At 40.3% G+C, this 20,614-nt stretch overlaps 1 protein-coding gene across 1 annotated transcript; it reads right to left on the bottom strand.

The window, feature by feature from the left end:
* Positions 1 to 2,333: 2,333 nt before the first annotated feature.
* LOC135473530 (solute carrier family 22 member 7-like) lies at positions 2,334 to 19,139 on the bottom strand. The gene is made up of 11 exons (XM_064753382.1): positions 18,995 to 19,139; positions 13,961 to 14,169; positions 13,225 to 13,455; positions 10,448 to 10,653; positions 9,248 to 9,517; positions 8,951 to 9,085; positions 7,857 to 7,942; positions 6,227 to 6,593; positions 5,668 to 5,883; positions 4,358 to 4,430; positions 2,334 to 2,522 (listed from the first exon to the last, which is right to left on the bottom strand). Exons 1-11 carry the CDS (start codon positions 19,137 to 19,139, stop codon positions 2,382 to 2,384), a joined length of 2,079 nt encoding a protein of 692 aa, XP_064609452.1. The 3' UTR covers positions 2,334 to 2,381.
* Between the last annotated feature and the right edge of the window lie 1,475 nt (positions 19,140 to 20,614).

Raw genomic sequence — 20,614 nt, forward strand, 5'->3', positions numbered from 1 at the left:
CTTTTCTCGTCTCTCGTGATGAGCCAAGCAGCGGTTAAATAGCACCCTTGACTCTTTGCTTTGGCTGTTATGGCGACGCAAACAACACAACAAATGAATCATTAATTAATTAGTGCCTCAAAAAGATCAAATGAATGTTGCATAAAACAACCGTCAGTGTGCCCATGGGAAGTCATAATAAACTCGCTGTTTGAGTAGACTTGTATTGTAGTGTCTTGGATGCGCATGCGCCTTCAAAAGAAAACTGTGCAAAGTAAATATACGCTTGCGTAAACTTGTTAGCCCTTCAGACCAAAATTGATCCTTAACTATTGAAACGTAAAAATTATATTGTGAAGGAGTGTTCCCGACGTGGACTGACAGTCTGCCAGGAATAAAAGAAGTCCCGAACGTGAAGGGTTGTCGGCGCTTGTCTATTTATGATAATGTAGCGGGCAGCAGAACGCTGAGCCCCGGATAACAACGCCGGGTCCGACCTGATATTTGGTTCTGTGAGAATAACTTCCCGTTCACGGGTGGCGAAGTAGCATCACACAAGTGTCTTTTCCTTTCGTTACCGGTTAATGACTTCATACGATACAACTGTCGTACAGCTATTTTGTATCAGTACTGTTGGTAACCATCGTTGGCCTGGCAGGAAGCACTTAGAACAATAACCGACATAACAATATCCAAAGTCAAATTACCAAAGACCAGTTTCATTTTTAAAATTAGCATCACCATGTTTTGAAAATATGTATGTCACTTTAAAAGAACATAGCTACCTCGACATGGAAGCAGGCGACAGTTACCAAGGATGTCGAAAATCTACACGTTTGTAATAGTGGGTGCGTCAAATCCAATATGTCCATATAGTCCACAACACTGTATGTTTAAGATTTTAAAGCTCCGAATTAGCACCACATACATCCCGCTATAAATCAAAAACAGTTATAAAATGTAACCCAGTTACTCTTTTATTTCAAGTGTTGATATAAACACAGCGGTGATGTTAACATTGTGTGATGCGTACACACAACACGAAGCCCCGGTTATGCAAACTTAGAAGCACATTACACTACATACAAAGAATAGAGCCATAAATATTCTGCGATGTGAGTGTAAATTGTTACTAATGGCTGGTATGGTTGACAGAAGTTATGGACCTTTGAAGTTTTAGCAGCATTGTTTTTATGACGTACCTGCACTCTGTGAGCGTTGTTTTTATGACGTACCTGCACTCTGTGAGCGTTGTTTTTATGATGTACCTGCACTCTGTGAGCGTTGTTTTTATGACGTACCTGCACTCTGTGAGCGTTGTTTTTATAGATATACAAATCCACATAAGATCTGCCATTTGGGGAATCAGTAGTTTCCAATGATTCCACTGAAATGGTAGATATTTTCTTCACTTCTGTCTATAGACAGGGACTGTGCACTGGTTGAAGGTTGTCTATATTTGCTCAGGTGTATATAAAGGAACAGGCTTTGTCAAGATGATTATTTTTCAACATTTCTGTATGGAGCTGTATTCATATGTGAATAAATACGGGTATGCTAAAAGGAGAGCTCAGCTGGTACATGGACCCGCTTTAATGCCTATATGTATACTTTCTTGAATTATTGCGCCGACAAAATTCATCTAGATGTTATTAATCATGAATTCGAGGAACGTCCGATAAATGTTAACCTGAAAACATTTCAAACAGAGAATAGTTTCTGAGCTTTGAAATTTATGAATTCATGTCCTGTCTGAAGATAACATATTTATGATGGCATTTTGCACTGTTGCATTTCTCAAGACTTGGTTGATATGTGGAAGGGGTCGTCGTCTTAGTTGGCGGATGGTATCTTTCAAAATTGCTTTTACTGAATTTAGCTAGTCATTGAGAACTGATGTAACTTTTTCCTCGTTTAGGCCGATTCATGACGTATTTTGCAACCGCATACAAGACTTGGCATCCTTCATCTTTATCTTTCACAATATCCAGGGTACCGGTCAAAACTTGTTTACATAGTTAACATCATCTGATTCATATTCACACTCATATTTACCATCAATCGAATTCTCTTTCAAAATGTCAACCACAGGACTGGTTTATTCCTTGACATTGAAAATAATTGACAACTTCATCGTTTAAAGACCTGAAGATTATTCCTTTGTCTAAATTTTGCAGCTTAACTATGAGTCTTTAGTCATAGACTACAGGTAATTATATAGTAATTGTATTTTAATAATTTGTACAGCATTTCTTACACATAAAGAACAAGAATTTAATCATGAACTACCAAACAAATTATAATCTTCTGATTCCATTCCTTAATAACATGTTCATATCAATACTTTACACACAGAAACGATCATCACATAATATTTAATGTGTCTGCTTTACTGTCCCCTCCTACTTATTCCAGCTGTTGATCTCCTCGATTGTTTGAGGTAACTCTTTGTCCACGGTCTCCGCCAGTAGAAACAGGAGAAAGCCAACGCCAATACAACAGCTGCCGTAAATAGTGCCGGGGAGCCAGGGGTAGTAATCAATCTACAACGTCACAAAAAACACAACAGGCCATAGAACATAACACAATATACAATATCACAAAACATACAACAGGTGATAGGGCATAACACCATCTACAATATCATAAAATACACAACAGGCCATAGAGCACAACAAAATATACAATATCACAATACACACAATAGGTAACAGGGCATAACATAATCTACAACATCACACCACACACAGTAGGGCATAGAGCATAACATAATATACAATATCACAAAACACACAATAGGTAACAGGGCATTACATAATCTACAACATCACACAACACATAATAGGTCATATAGCTTAACACCATGTACAACATCACACAACACACATCAGGTCATAGAGCTTAACACCATGTACAACATCATACAACACACATCAGGTCATAGAGCATAACACAATGTATAACATCACACAATACACAATAGGTCATAGAGAATAACACAATGTACAACATCACACAACACACATCAGGTCATAGAGCATAACACAATGTACAACATCACACAACACACATCAGGTCATAGAGCATAACACAATGTACAACATCACACAACACACATCAGGTCATAGAGCATAACACAATGTATAACATCACACAACACCCAATAGGACATAGAGCATAACACAATGTATAACATCACACAATACACATCAGTGAGTGAGTGAGTGCTTGGGGTTTTTCAGTCATATGACGACGAAGGAATCATTAGGGTGCATGCACGTGTAATGTGCCTCCTTGTTGCAGGACGGATTTCCACCGCTCTTTTATTTAGTGCTGCATCACTGAGACGACTTACCGAAGGCAAGTAAGCCGCCCCGCCCGAGCCATTATACTGATACGGGCCAACCAGTCGTTGCACTATCCCCTTCATGCTGAACGCCAAGCGAGGAAGTTACAACTTCCTCTTTTAAAGTCTTAGGTGTGACTCGACCAAGGATTGATCCTGGATCTACCGGTCCCGAAGCGGACGCTCTACCAACTGTGCTATCCGGGCCGGTGCAATACACATCAGGTCATAGAGCATAACACAATGTACAACATCACACAACACACATCAGGTCATAGAGAATAACACAATGTACAACATCACACAACACACATCAGGTCATAGAGCATAACACAATGTACAACATCACACAACACACATCAGGTCATAGAGCATAACACAATGTATAACATCACACAACACCCAATAGGTCATAGAGCATAACACAATGTATAACATCACACAATACACAATAGGCCATAGAGCATAACACAATGTATATATCACACAATACACAATAGGTCATAGAGCATAACACAATGTACAACATCACACAACACACATCAGGTCATAGAGCATAACACACAATACATAGGGTATAGGATATTCAACATCATGAAACAAACAAAGAACATAACACAATGTACAACATCACACAACACACCCTAAGCCAGGACATGATACAATGTACAACTTACGTAACAAAACATCATTAAAACACACAATAGATCGCGGGGCGAAAATAATCTACAACATCATAAAACACACAGGCCTGTGGAATTACACAATATGTAGCATTACAATACGAATAGACTACATCATGGAGAGTAAAACCAGAACAGCCTGGAGAGTAAAACACACAACAGGCCCCACACAAAGAACGAGAGCGACAGTGCCAACATATAGTCACAGGAGTGGTCCTGATAAATGCTTAGATAGCTAACCTTGTCAACTTTTGATAATTTTGATTCCAGACTAATGTATATTGTATGAAAGCAGAAATTCTCTGAGGTTGAATAGACCTGCTCTGTTATATCGAAAGTTCGTACGTACCACAATTGTGGCGAACGGAGCCAGCATCCCACCAATCCGAGAAGCCGATGATGCAATGCCTAGACCAACACTCCTAAGAAATTATAAATCGTCATTGATTTGATTGATTTGTCAGGTATGGACAGTTTGTTGCGATATTGTACATTTGTCAGATCAACTGAGTCAGGTGGTTAACCCACAAAACAGAATACCTAGGGGAAGCACCAGGAAATGGGAGTTACATAGGATATTTCCATATACACGGTGGATATCACTGGACACGACTGGTGATTCCTCTCTTTTTGAGATATTATATTATATATAATTAAAATTATCAACTATATCTATATATATCTTGAAGAAATGGAGGAAGATCCCCTGGTGAGGCGTTTTATTATATTTTTTTCTGGGGGAAATGGTGACAACAGTTGGGTTAGGAGCTGGTCGTAATTGAGTGAGTGAGTGAGTGAGTCCTTAGGGTTTAACGCCCTACTTAACAATTTTTCAGTCATATGACGATGAAGGAATCCTTTGAGTGCGTGTAATGTGCCTCCTTGTTGCAGGACGGATTTCCACCGCTCTTTTATCTAGTGCTGCTTCCCCGAGGCGCCTTACCGAAGGAAAGTAAGCTGCCCGAGCCGTTATACTGATACAGGTCAACCAGTCGTTCACTATCCCCTTCATGAACGCCAAGCCAGGAAGTTGGAACTTCCTGTTTCAAGGTCCTAGGTGTGACTCGACCCAGGATTGACCCTGGATCTACCGCCCCAGAAGCGGACCCTCTACCAACTGTGCTATAGGGGCCGGTAAATTGTAATTGTGGGTGATCGGTATTGACTGTTCGATATTAAAAAACCTAACATTTTGTAATTGTACCAGGCGCACAAAACTTGATACAGTTTGTTGATTATGTTTCGGCATTTGTAATGTTGCAAATCCGACAGGTTTTTAACCCTTCTGTCTTTTCTGTGTTCAAAGTGAACACTCTGATGTATCTCAGGTACAAATTGATATACATAACAGGTACAAATTGTACAAATGGCACAAATTAGATTTAATATATACTCCACAAAAATGGCAGCGTGAAAACAGAGTAGTCGGTAATCACAGTCCACGCTTTTCGTGATGCTGACGGTAGACACACTCGGTTTCACTCTGTTGGAAACAGTTCCGGTGTTCACAGGAACAGCGATTCCCAGGACATGGAGATGCCGAACTTACCCACCACTGTCAGTTCCGTCACCCAGCTAGAGGGGCCTGCCGCGAGAAACACGTGCGGTGGGGTGGGGTGGGTTTATGAGTGGTGGTGGAGGGGAGTTGGCTTGTCTTACCTGAGATTGGTGGGAAACAGTTCCGGTGTGCACAGGAACAGCGTTCCCCAGGACATGGAGATGCCGAACTTACCAACCACTGTCAGTCCTGTCACCCAGCTAGAGGGACCTGCCGCGTGAAACACGTAGGAGTGGGCTCGGGTGGGGGGATGAAGGGTGGTGGAGGGAAGTTGGCTTGTCTTACCTGAGGTTGGTCGGATACAGTTCTGGTGTGTGCTGGGATAGTGTTCCCCAGGACATGGAGATGCCGAACTTACCGATCACTGTCAGTCCTGTCACCCAGACGGAAGGACCTGCCGCGTGAAACACGTAGGAGTGGGCTCGGGTGGAGAGATGAAGGGTGGTGGAGGGAAGTTGGCTTGTCTTACCTGAGGTTGGTCGGATACAGTTCCGGTGTGTACTGCAACAGTGTTCTCCAGGACATGGAGATGTCAAATTTACCGACTACTGTCAGTCCCGTCTTCCAGCTAGAGGGACCTGCCGCGAGAAAAGCGTTGGGGGTTGGTGGTAAGGGTGGGGTGGGGGGGGGGGGGAATGTAGGGAAGTCGGCTTGTCTTACCTTAGTTTTGTGGGATACAGCTCCGGTGTGTACAGGAACAGCGTTACCCCGGACATGGAGATGCCGAACGTACCGACCACTGTCAGTCCTGTCACCCAGCCGGAAGGACCTGCGGCGTGAAACACGTTGGAGTGGAGTAGGGTGGGGTGAGGGGTGGTGGTGGAAGGGAGTTGGCTTGTTTTACCTGAGGTTGGTCGGATACAGTTCCGGGTGTACTGGGACAGTGTTCCCCAGGACATGGAGATGCCGAACTTACCGACCACCGTCAGTCCCGTCACCCAGCTAGAGGGACCTGCCGCGTGAAACACGTTGGAGTGGGGTCGCGTGGGGGGATAGGGGGTGGTGGAGGGAAGTTGGCTTGTCTTACCTGAGGTTGGTCGGATACAGTTCCGGTGTGTACTGGAACAGTGTTCCCCAGGACATGGAGATGCCGAACTTACCGACCACTGTCAGTCCCGTCACCCAGGCGGAGGGACCTACCGCGAGAAACACGTGATAAAAATTGGGATAATCAGTAAAGTGGTTATGGTCGTGTGTTATGTATGGGCGGTCATCTTGAAACAAGTGCATATGTAATGAATGAACTTATCCGTTAATGTAATGCAATTGTAAATATATTCTGAAGACACACAAGGCAAAGTTTGACTTTCTACAATATAACTTTGTTAGAAAACTGTTTGAACGCTGCTAGTAAATGTTAGGGGCTGTATAAGGCTAAACATGAACATGGCAATTTAGAATGAAATTCTAACAGAGGTAAATGTAAATCCACGAGAGTCCGTATTTTATAGACTTCTGGAGGCCACATGACCAGTATCACATTTGTTGCTGTTTTGGTTGTAGTCTCCACGGTTTAGCCTTTTAGGCTGTACCCCTGCATAAACTAGAATTCTGTTGACGGAAATAAGCATCTGGGAGGCCTGGTGCATTGTTTTCGGGCAATTTTCATGTTTATTAAGTGTGATGACAATACATAAATTACAGTTAACATCAGTGCATTTTTACCTATTTAATAGTGCTTATGCCATGGTGCTAGTGGATTTATAAGTTTCCACTCTTTGAACATTACATGAACAGTTAGAATAAATATAAGCGTCATGTCCGACATTCGTATACCATTCGTACTCCGTAAAGGGCGTTCCAAGTCGATAATCGCGAGATCCATTTCCAAAACAACGTTTAACACTGGTACTCAAAGACAAAGGTATGTAAGAAATTATACAAATAGGAAATAAAGCGGGTAACGCACAAGAGAGAAGCGGTCATCAGTTTTCATTGATGGTAATAGTGGATACACCAGGCATGAATTCCACACCAGAGTTCACATTCGTAGTCCATGAATGAGTTCCAGGTCAGATAACAATTAGACAAGGTATTTCAGTCGAGCTTTGATTGTAACTGTTCATAAAGGCATTATGCAGATGTAATGAGCATGGCTGCCTTACGGTCCCAGGTTAAGCGGTATTAGATACAGTTCGAAAATGGACGAGTTTGTTTTACTCTTCATGTTATAGTTTGTCATGTTATACACGGGTAAAATATCGAACCACCAACGAAATAAATGAGACAGTAGCAGGCCTATTTTCTAGCTGATGAACTAATCTCTACTGAGGACCTATCTAGCTCATACCCAAGTATGTGTTGATAAGGGCCGCTGAAAGTAAGGCGGATCCTGCGATGAAGTGGCTCACGATACACGTCGTCCTACGGCCGATTCTGTGAACATATATCAAGATTGTGGGTGGTTGTCTTACCCGTTTTTTTCCTGGGTCATTTGAAGATTGTCCCAATGTCGGATTATGTATAGCACGGTCCCACTAGGTGTCCGTGCCGACGATACAAAACATTACGCTTCAGCCATATCAATAGTGCAATGTCACCAATTCCTTTCTCTATGAGTTCAAGTCCAGCTCATGCTTGCTTCCTCTCCGCCGTACGTTGGAAGGTCTGTCAGAAACCTACGGCTGTGCCCGGTTTCCACCCACCATAAATGCTGGCCGCCGTGGTATAAGTGAAATATTCTTGAGTACGGCGTAAAACACCAATCAAATAAATAAAAAAATCAATAGTGCATGTCATTGTATGAACGAGATCTTGGCCCCCTCCCACCCCCGACTCCCCTCTTAAACTACGCATCAAACCAAAGAGCAATCAAACTATCAGTATTACAACCTCAGATATTGCCTGACTCTATTTTTCAGTTACGAGTTCATACCTTGGCGAGGTTGGCCTACAGCACCAGCTATTAGCATATTACGGATTATAATGAAAAACATTTGACCCGAATTTGGATAATAACACGTGTGTCGAATATTGTTCTAGTTTTTGGGAGAATATGGATTGATACCAGATTGTGCTCGATTCTGGATTTTAACACCAGCGTAAGACAGAGTTCAGGAAATAATATAAACAGCTTCAGAAAGAACCTGAATTGTTAAATCCGCTTCTGGTAGATGTTGGGTTATTTTTTGCAATTATCACCCCTGCTCTAGTTTTACTCTCGACGCTGTAGGCCTGTCATTATATAGCACTAGCGTCTGAGGGAGTTGAGTTTGTAACACTAACTTATGAAGAAGGTTTTGGTTATAACATTACCATATAAATTTTGGGTAATAACACTAGCTTTTGTGAGAGTGTGAGTTATATCATCAAGTTTTGATGGAGCTTGTTTATAACAATAGTTTCTGAGACACTTTTGGTTATAACACCAGTCTCACTTCTCACCTTTGCATGGCAATGTAGGAAATGATTGCAGCTGGTAGATTGACCACTGAGATGAGGAAATAGTTCATGAATCTGTCTCCAGAGAGTTTGGCCGCTGTCAAGGAGAGGCCGAAAGAGGTCCCGGCATTGACGATCCTGAAAAGTACCAAATTACAATGGCGTAGTGCATAAAACTCACCTAAGCTTTACCCAAATGCTCATTACAGAACTCAACGTTGTTATATCTTGTTATGAAGTGTATTCTATATCAAAAATTGATAAAATAGTAAAACTACCAGTCACACAGACATTTATTACCAAGTAAAAAGCACAATAAAAGCTGTCCTTCGAAGTCTTGTGTGCCGAAAGATATCCAATAAGTTGGGCTTCCTGTCTTTCTTGTCGGCATGTTTGTTTAGGCTGTTTTGAGAAGCATGGAGGACTATGGACTCGGACATACAGTCCTCTGCCACATCTTTGATGTCATCCGGGTGAATACCGTTTATCTTGGCCGCTTTTTTAATGATACGCCTGGCTTCCTTCGTCCTTCCGTTCGCCAGCAGCCATCTCAAAGATTCGTCTAAGAACCTAAATAAAATAGAATGGGACCGGTTTATTCCATAAGTCAATACAATGTCAAGATAATTCAAGTATTCACTGGGTTTTGTGACAACAAGCGGTTAACGACCTGTCCTTGGCTATGGATTTGTGACACTTGCCTTCCACCACTGTGGTGAACATATCTGTAAGTTACACGTGGGAAAGTTCGTTAGTTAGTTGCCAAAGTTCGGCAATTTAACATCACATCGTTAATATTTTAGCTACATGTTTTAAACACAAGGTAGTGAATGGTTTTTGATATTATGAAAAAAATATCCAAACAGAACAAAAGTAGAGAGACATGTTACCAGTTAAAAAGAACTAAGGCTTTGTTAATTCTCGGAAACCACAATGTTTTTATAATATGTAATCCAAAAAATCACATAAATATATGCATACATATTAAAGAAAAACTGTATTTTATTCATAGGTAAGCTACCCTCAAATATTTAATGACAACAACAATGCTGTCAAATAAATGGAATTTGTCGATTGGGTGGAACCTTTGCCGAGCACGGTCAACATAGTTAATCAGGATAGGTTTAATGCCACAAAGGATATAAACAAGAATGCCCACTACGACACTTATTGTAAGCAGTAATCAAATTAAATGGAATAGAATAAAATTGAAAAATAAATAAACAACAAATGTTGCCGTCGGTTCAAAAAACCGTCTGTTTTAAAAAATTATAACTAAAGGTTTGGGATTGATTAAGTATGTGGGGTCACGATGTCACAACGCCCAAATGTCCGTAGTGCTCTCATAGTGACCTGCATGTAGCATATGTACATCTGCCCGACCAACACTTTGTCAGTACTCTGGGAAGTACGGCGCCAAGCCTTGGATATCCATCAGCGACCCCAATATAGTGTCTAGCTTACGAACAAGGAGGTACCTGTCAGGGAACCATTACTCACAACATGTTTGGTATTAGAGTGACAACAGTGGCCAACACCGTGGTGAGCTGAAAGTATCTCCAGTTATAATCCTTAAAGCCATAAGCCAATCCGACCAGCACACAGAGAAAAGATGTCCATAGTAAGTCGCCTAGTAGGTGGATGGTCGCTCTCCACGACCTGGGCAGTACCTCAAGTGGCATCACGTGTATAGACATCACGTGGCCCTAAACAGAGATTCATTAAGAGTGGTTTTACTCATAGCGGTGACAGCAAGTGTTACATGTGTTGCAGCCATATAATTGATAACCTAGACATTCGTAATGAATGTACTAATTAATTTTAGTGAACAGCGGTATTTAATACTCAATGCTGGAAAACAAACAAATCCATCGCCAGTTTATTATATAGGTATAAATGTGTTCATTGAAACAACTTGGAACATACCACGTGAAAATCATGTACTTGGAGCGATATTGGGTCATACTGTACGGTAGCAAAGGGACGTAACTTTATATGTTAAAAGCGTTTGGGGGAACTAACGTATTCATCGTTTGCTCTATGTCTCTGTGCAAAGATGGATGAGGAAATGTTGATGGAGGAAGATTTCAAGATTTGTTGAATTCAACATTCCGCGAAATACGAAAGCGAAGATCATAAGCGACTGGTGGAATAATCAAGCTCTGGATATAGGGTGCATTGCACATTGAGAACAGAGAGATTAAAAGACATATGTCTTTGGTCGTTTTTGTAAGGGAAGTGAAAGTCCATTGACTGGGACAAAAAGGTTTTGTATATTGTGGACAAATTTATAATTTATCCGGCGGCTTGTCCATTACGAGTTTTTAACACAACGTGGACTCGTACAATACCACATCCATAATGTAACAAAAACTTCACAATAATCTAATAATACCTAACAAGCCATATGACTTAAAATTTGGACTCATAATCAGACTTCAAGGAGTGTGTTTTTCCTGAGTTATTTGATTGGTTTGACGCCGTATTCAAGAATATTTCACTGGAAATACGGTGGAGTCCAGATTTATGGGGAGAGGAGACCGGGCTTTGCTGCCCGGGGGAAACCCACAGCCATCCACACGATGCTGACCGTCCACTTACGACCGGGGAGGAAGCCAGCATAAAATGGACTTGAACTCACAGCGAATACATTGATGTGAATATAAGAGTCAAGTCCGACATTCATATACCATTCGTAGTCCGTAAAGGGCGTTCCAAGTCGATAATCGCAAGATCCATTTCCAAAACAACGTTTAACACTAACTCCCAAACACAAAGGTATGTAAGAAATTATACAAATAGGAAATAAAGCCGGTAACACACAAGAGAGAAGCGGTCATCAGTTTTCAATGATGCCGGGCAGACAATGAATATTCCAGGCATGAATTCCATATCAACGTTCAAATTCGTAGTCCATGAATGAGTTCCATGTCAAATAACAATTAAACAAGTATCTCAGTCGCGCTTTGATTGCAGCTGTTCATAAAGGTATCATGCTGATGTAATTAGCATGGCTACCTAACTCCAGGTTAAGCGGTATTAGATACAGTTTGAAAATGAAGAGCGTTACAGACCCTAACTGATCAGATTGTGATTCAAAAGTAACGGACGATTACGTCTTTCCCGTCAATATGTAAAGATCGCATGCTACAAGAGGCGCCATCTATGGTGTTACACATGACATACAAGATAGACGATTACACTGGGCAACCAGCGCCATCTATGTTGTTAAATACCATGTACGTGATAGATATGTACATAGGGATAACAGCGCCGTCTATGTGGTTGATCACAATGCAGATCGCCAGAGATTCTGAACGCTCTGTCCATACCTGCCAACAAGAGCGTTATACTCATTGTAAAATTTGGGAAACTTAGAATGAAGGCGTTTTATGTAGTATCCTTGACAAACTAGTTTTTGAACTAGCAACTTGTGACTCAGATTAAAGTCATCACAATTAACGCAAGATCTGACAAATGCGAGATATGTATACGCCATATGCAGGACCCTTTGGTATATTGCTATCTAAATAAGGATAATTTACAATATCAAAATTGAAGTTGTCCCTCTTGTCGTAAAGGCGGCGTGAAAGGAGACCTTGTTCGTCTTTGTACAGATATATATCCAAATAAGATGTACCATCAGGACTATCTGTTGTCTCCTTTAAATCCAATGAAGGTGGATAGTTCTTCTGTAAGACGTTTGGAGTTGTTAAGAATCCACATGCAGTTGACACCTGAATTTTTTGTTATGGCACAACAATACTTATTCCAAAATGGCTTTACTTCTTGTAACGCTCTCGTAAGTAGGGTTGACAAGAGTTTGGTGGTACAGCTTCTTGAACCTGCAATAAATCGAGCCTTGTATGGGGATTTATGCATTTTAGGAATCCAGTAAAGTTGTGGTATTTCTGTGTGACGGGTAGGTATATTTATGCGCCTTTCTTTAAAAAAGGTTTTGTGTTTGTTAAATAGTTCCCCCAGAGTACATGTAGTAGCAGAATACGTGGATGTCGTTGTAGATGCACATAACTCTTGAACAAGAATTTGATAATAATAATTCTTGCAAATAAAGATGACATGCCCTGAGTCATTACGCTGCGGGGGCACGTTAACCACTCGGCCACAGAGCACCCTAAATGATTGACTCTTTCTTGGTTAAGATCTCCAAACGTAATGATTATAGTTTGCTTCTCGTGTGTATGATATCCATGTCAACTATGCCTTAAGAAGTCTACACGCTTGGAGAAATGAGTGAATTTATTTAGCCAAAATACCTGTTGAACAGCGCCTAGAACGAAGCGGATGAGAGTGAAGACGAGAATACTTGGGGCGAAGGCAGTGCCCACACTGACAAAGAGCATAATCCACTGACTGATCAAGCATATCTTCTTTCGTCCGAATCGATCCGCCAGAGAGGTGAAAAAAGTAGCCCCTACACCCTGACCGATGACAAGAACGGTTTGAGTCAGCTGTGCTTGATAGGTCCTGTCACACACCAAGTCCCACTGAAACAGACGATGTGTAAGATTAAACTGAAGTCACACTTGAAATCTGAAACAGACGATGCGCAAAATTAAGCCAAATACACGTATCATCTTCCAGTAAAATTTCCCATTTTCAACATCAAATTCCTCTGGGATCTCTGTGCAAGATTATCTCAGAGTCACCTATTAAGTCCCACTAAATGACAACAGATGCTCGAAAGACAACTCTAAACCTCTATAGTCAACTCTTTTCATGTGACATTTATCATACTAGCGCTGCACTGAATGGCCATGCCGTCCCACACCGGCAGAGATAGGATCTACTCACAATAGGCCTATTCGCACTTGGTTTATGCCCTACTCTTTTTATCACTTGAGCGCCAAGCAAGAGCGTCACCAAGACTGCAGAAATTGGTTAAAGTATTAGCTGTGGCGAGTCTTGGAATTGAACCCCGATTCTCTCCCTTACATGACGGACAATCTCGTCCGCCACTGTGGGTCTAGTCTGCGTATAGAGTTTCGTTACCTCGGTGACGAGGGTGGAATATTTGTGTAAATCGTAGTCATAGCCCGAGCGACAACGTCCGGTCTCCGTCATAGTGCCATTGCTGTAGTCTTTAAGTTCCACACACGTCTTGTGATAGGCAGTGTCAACACTGATGTTGGGTGTCGGGTTTATGTGAGACTGGGACGTCATATTCACGACGGACTGACACCGCAACGGAGGCTGGTAACCTGATAAACACCAGATTGCATTGAGCCATTTATTAGACAATTACGTTTCATGTCAGTTTAAGAGGACAGCCAGCTTTAGAGGAAACCTGAAATATTGGCGAGGAGCTTCGAAATAGTTCATGGACAAGCCCCTGCCACCTGGCTGATTACTTGCTAAAACAACATAAACCTGAGCCGATGATGATGTCAGTAAACTCTGACTGGCTTCCATGCGTATCACACTTGAACAAGGCTATTTACTCTCTGGCGAATAGTCTCCACGTACGATTATTTGCACGCAGAACAAGAAGATATTTGGGCGCATGTCAAGCGTGGGTCTATATGTTATATGACTGTATGTTAAATGTGATGACAACACAGTATTTTGGGTACTTCTAGACCAGTGACGTCTAATATATTGCAATTAATATCACGGCGTTTTATGACCTAAACTGCTTAAGCCATGGTCCTAGGGGACACATAAATTGCTACCGTTTATGCAATTACATGAACATTGAGAATAAAGCTCTAACTGGGGTAAACAAACAAGAGGACGTATTTCACCGGTTACGTGTGATCATTTGCCGGCTATCACACTGTCGTCGCCGCTCTGGTTGTACTCTCAATGCTGAACGTCTTTAATTATATATATATATATATATATATATATATATATATATATATATATATATATATATATATATATATATACGTTGTTGTTGAATCAGCAACTTTCTTTTGTCTGTTGGACAGTGCGGGATTTTGTTGGAATAAAGTTATTGGGCCAAGGCGATAGTTTGTCTAATTTCATTTGTTTTACCTAATTAGTCTTTAACGCTCAAGAGTCTCAAGAGTTTTTCCCTTATGCAATGGCTGTCAGTTTTATAGACTAAGGAAAGTACAAGGGGTTAATCATCTGCTTCGTTTACAGGTAGGTACCTCATATTGATGAAGAAGGTCTTTATTGAACGTTAGACACCGCGAACTGCAAAATTATCGCCTTTAAGCGCTTATCGTCACCTTCATTCCATTGAGTGTAAAGGGAAAGGAATCTCTAAACCCAGTGTTGTAATTTCATTCTCCACAGAGCAGGTCATTCACATGTAGATGTGAACGTGCATTAGTATATGAAGAACAGATGGTTGTCATCAAGATAACTGACCTTCCCAGACAGCTTCGGGAGCGGTAGATCCAGGATCAATCCTGGGTAGAGTCACACCTAAGACTTTAAAAGAGGAAGGTGTGGTTTCCTCGCTTGGCGTTCAGCATGGAGGTGATAGTGCAACGACTGGTTGACCCGTATCAGTATAATGGCTCGGGTGGGGCAGCTTACTTGCCTTCGGTAAGTCGTTTCAGTGAAGCAGCACTAGATAAAAGAGCGGTGGAAATCCGTCCTGCAACAAGGAGGTACATTACATACACCCTAAAGATTCCTTCGTCGTCATATGACTGAAAATTGTTGAGCACGACGTTAAACCCCAATCACTCACTCACTCAAGATAACATCACTGCACCTTGTGTGAACTTGATTAACAATGCTATCTATTTTTCGGCCAAATCAAAACAGCGTCTTCTTGGATCAGGCCAGTAGATTTATACATGTATACGGTGTTTATCGAAGCAAAAGATTTCGAACTTTAAAGCCTTCGGTATTACCAGACTTGAGCTAGTATCTGGGTCTCTCATGAAGTAGGTGCTCTGTTCACCTTAAATGGTAGAGTATGAGCATATTCGCTTGAAATAAGTTAACTGATATTTTGAATTCTGGGTGCTCCTGACATTTGGAACTGTCGGTCCAGCAAAAATGGCGAGTGTCCAGGGGCCGTCAATTCCCTGGAAGCTCTGAAGGAGCTATATCGCCTTAGAGACGATTTGTCGTATCTTCGATATGCCGACTGAGGTGTAATTTAATATTTGAGCCTGCCTGAAAAAAATTGAAATAGACATTTAGCTCAATTGTTGACGTTGGAGAACTTTTGCCAGTGTTTTTACTGGGCCTTGGTGGTAAACTTGCCGGCCTATTAGCGCTGGCTTACTTTCGATTGAAATCAATGTCATTCACATGTATACATACACTTTTTGATCAGGCCTTTGGCTAAAAAAAATGCGTGCGTCTGATTTAGGGGAATTATCAGTAACGCGCCAAAGTCAGTGGTTACAAGGGTTACTTATCTTTCCTTCACTGATGAATCTTGCTACACGTCCTAAGTGAAATGATCTTGGAATATATATATATATATATATATATATATATATATATATATATATATATATATATATATATATATATATTAGAGCTGAATAGAACTGCAACGTCATCGCATTGAAACACAGTCACTAAATTAGAAAAAAGAGACAAATGAGTCCAAGTTTCTGTCATATTACACTGTGGATGATTTGCCCTTCCATGGGAGAATTGTATATATTAATATATGTTACTTCAAAATGTGTACTGAAAGCTAAAACAAGCAAACTTAAACAAACTATGTAATTTTGGCACATTATCACTTTGGAAAAACAGATATATATATAACTTCGTGACACTATATCATGTGATCTGGAAAAGCAAAATCTTTGAGAAATAATCAAAATTCACAACCTTTCGACAATTGCAGCCATGGTTGCATAGGTGCAGAAAATACAATACCGACGTTGCAGAAAAAATGTTATCAAAAAAGACCATTATTTCAGTACATGTGGCAATAACATTTGTACTACAAAAACCGCCTACGCTAAGTAACTCTCATAAAAGGAATTGAAAACAATAAAAGGAACTATATGTCAAACTCCATGAAAAATGGCCAGGTGGTTGGATTTATTTTAAAGTTGAAGTCGACGAAGTTTGTCAGGCGGCTCCATTTTAATGGACTGACGAGTCCATCTAAGGAAGCTAACTAATAAACATATAAATATGTAGGCTCAAGGACGGTAAACACGTAGGCCCTATATTTATAGTAATGTGCACCGGGAAAATGGCAATTTACCATGTTTAATTTACCGAGAAAATATACTACACAAGGCACTCCTGACACTTGGTATTCTTGGTACTCCTGATATGTGGTATTCTTGGTAATCCTGATATGTGGTATTCTTGGTAATCCTGATATTTGGTATTCTTGGTACTCCTGATATTTGGGATTCTTGGCACTCTTGATATTTGGTATTCTTGGTATTCCTGATATTTGGTATTCTTGGTAATCCTGATATTTGGTATTCTTGGTATTCCTGATATTTGGTATTCTTGGTAATCCTGATATTTGGTATTCTTGGTATTCCTGATATTTGGTATTCTTGGTAATCCTGATATTTGGTATTCTTGGTATTCCTGATATTTGGTATTCTTGGTAATCCTGATATTTGGTATTCTTGGTATTCCTGATATGTGGTATTCTTGGTAATCCTGATATTTGGTATTCTTGGTATTCCTGATATTTGGTATTCTTGGTAATCCTGATATTTGGTATTCTTGGTTCTTCTGATATGTGGTATTCTTGGTAATAATGATATTTGGTATTGTTGGTAATCCTGATATTTAGTATTCTTGCTACTCCTGATATTTGGTATTCTTGGTAATCTTGATATGTGGTATTCTTGGTAATCCTGATATTTGGTATTGTTGGTACTCCTGATATGTGGTATTGTTGGTACTCCTGATATTTGGTATTCTTGGTAATCCTGATATGTGGTATTCTTGGTACTGCTGATATTTGGTATTCTTGTACTCCTGATATTTGGTATTCTTGCTACTCCTAATATTTGGTATTCTTGGTAATCCTGATATTTGGTATTCTTGGTAATCCTGATATTTGGTATTCTTGGTAATAATGATATTTGGTATTCTTGGTAATAATGATATTTGGTATTCTTGGTAATCCTGATATTTAGTATTCTTGCTACTCCTGATATGTGGTATTCTTGGTATTCCTGATATTCGACATTCTTGGTACTCCTGATATTTGGCATTCTTGGTACTCCTGATGTGTGGTATTCTTGGTAATCCTGATATTTGGCATTCTTGGTACTCCTGATATTTGGCATTCTTGGTACTCCTGATATTTGGCATTCTTGGCACTCTTGATATTTGGTATTCTTGGTATTCCTGATATGTGCTATTCTTGGTACTCCTGATATTTGGCATTCTTGGTATTCCTGATATTTGGCATTCTTGGTACTCCTGATATGTGGCATTCTTGGTACTCCTGATATGTGGTATTCTTGGTATTCCTGATATGTGGTATTCTTGGTATTCCTGATATTTGGTATTCTTGGTACTCCTGATATGTGGTATTCTTGGTACTCCTGATATTTGGGATTCTTGGCACTCTTGATATTTGGTATTCTTGCTACTCCTGATATTTGGTATTCTTGGTATTCCTGATATGTGGTATTCTTGGTATTCCTGATATTTGGTATTCTTTGTATTCCTGATATGTGGTATTCTTGCTACTCCTGATATTTGGCATTCTTGGTACTCCTGATATGTGGCATTCTTGGCACTCCTGATAATTGGTATTGTTGGTACTCCTGATATGTGGTATTGTTGGCACTCCTGATATTTGGTACTCTTGGTTCTCCTGATATGTACTATTCTTTGTATACCCAATATTTTGTATTGTTGGTACTGCTGATATTTGGTAATCATGGTATTGCTGATATTTGGTAGTTTTGGTATTACCGATATTTGGTATTGTTGGTACTACTGATATTTTATAGCCTTTGTACTGCTGATATTAGTATTCATGGCACTCCTGATATTTGGTATTCTCAGTACAAATATATAAATTCTTTTGTATACTTTATCTGTAGTTTTTATATTTTACTAAGAACGTCTTACAATGTTACTTACCTAGATATATGTAGATATAAAGTTGAAAACAGGCAGGGAAGGACAGAGATTTAACCAACACCATCTGCAGGATCTGGTAACTGCCCCATACTCCTAGCGACTTGAATAACTGGTCGATCTTCTTACCCTGGGTGTCTATCGACATCTTTTCGAAAATCACAACTGATGCTGGAAATTACCTACTAAGAATCAAGGTAGAAACGTCAAAAGTGAGACTCTCACTGATGGTATATAAATAAACTCAAGCAGTAAACCGTCATGGAGGTGTTGTGATCCCCAGAAAGTCGTTGACAATACAGAACAGAGGCGGACCTACATTGTTCTGCCTGACCTGTACCAGGCTCATGTTTAGAATTCGTCAGATATTCATGGTAAAACATCGAGAAGAAAAACGTCTGTACTCATGCCATGAGAAGCTTAGGCAACTCAGAGATCTGCCCATGAATATATTAACAACAAAGTTTTATTGGGGTCAATATAATATATTCTCTTAGCAAGATATGATACCTCACAGAAACAAGGGCGTTTCACATCACATTATTTTATGTCTGACGTGTAGTGCATACAAACATCATGTCAGCTTTAATTAAATTTGCGGCATCGGGTGGGGATGGTGTAACGATGGCGCAGTTTTATTACCAGTCGTGTGTATATATTAAAGATGCCGTAAAAAACCGTAACTGAAATAGTTTTAAGCATTTTCTTGCATTGTAGCAGAATATTGTGTGTATTCCAATAGGACCATTCAATGTTCAAAAATAAAGTGTTCATAAAAAAGTCATTAAAATGGTACTTATTGCTTTCTCGCTTGGCTTCAGCACTGGGCAATTGGAGCAAGGATACAGGACTGGCCGGCCCAGTGCCAGTATGTGGCTTGGTGTGGTGTCATGTCTGGTGACTTCGGCATGATACTTCAATGGCTACATCACTTTGATGGGATGGGCTCGCCCTGCCACACACCTAATGACTTCTCGTAGTCACTTGACTGGATAAATGTTAAGTAAAATATAAATCCCAAAGCATACAAACATACTTTTTTATGTAATTCTTTGGAAGTAATACATGTTAACCTAAAAGAAAGTTGACAGATCCTGGCAGAAGTACTATACCTCGGTGTAAAAGGCTTGAGTTTTCACCGATCCTGTCAGAAGTACTATACCTCAGTGTAAAAGACTTGAGTTTTCACAGATCACAGCAGAAGAACTACATCCCACCGTGAAAGGTGTGAGTTTTCACAGAAGACATAATCTAATGTGATACCGATGGTTGAAGGAGGAGAGCCCACACGGCAACGTGGCCATCGTCAGCGATGTTTACACGACTGGCTTCCTCAGTTTAACGGATGTTGCGTGTTCTGTATATTTTATGACTGTATCTGTTTTACTAGTGAAATGAATAAAGTGAAATGTTTAGATTGTAAAGTTGTCTTCAGGGCTGAAATTTATGATGTATATGCTAATAAAGTTATTTGACTGAGCAACTGAGACACATGTATTATCATGTATTAACTTATATTCTGTTATGGTACACGATTTGAATGCTTATCTCTGTTATTCGCCTAGAATATACCTTGCGTCTTTCCAACATCCTTGAAAACTGTTGACTGCTTCTCTCTGGGTG

This window comes from Liolophura sinensis, chromosome 8, assembly GCF_032854445.1.
Source record: "Liolophura sinensis isolate JHLJ2023 chromosome 8, CUHK_Ljap_v2, whole genome shotgun sequence".
NCBI lineage: Eukaryota > Metazoa > Mollusca > Polyplacophora > Chitonida > Chitonidae > Liolophura > Liolophura sinensis.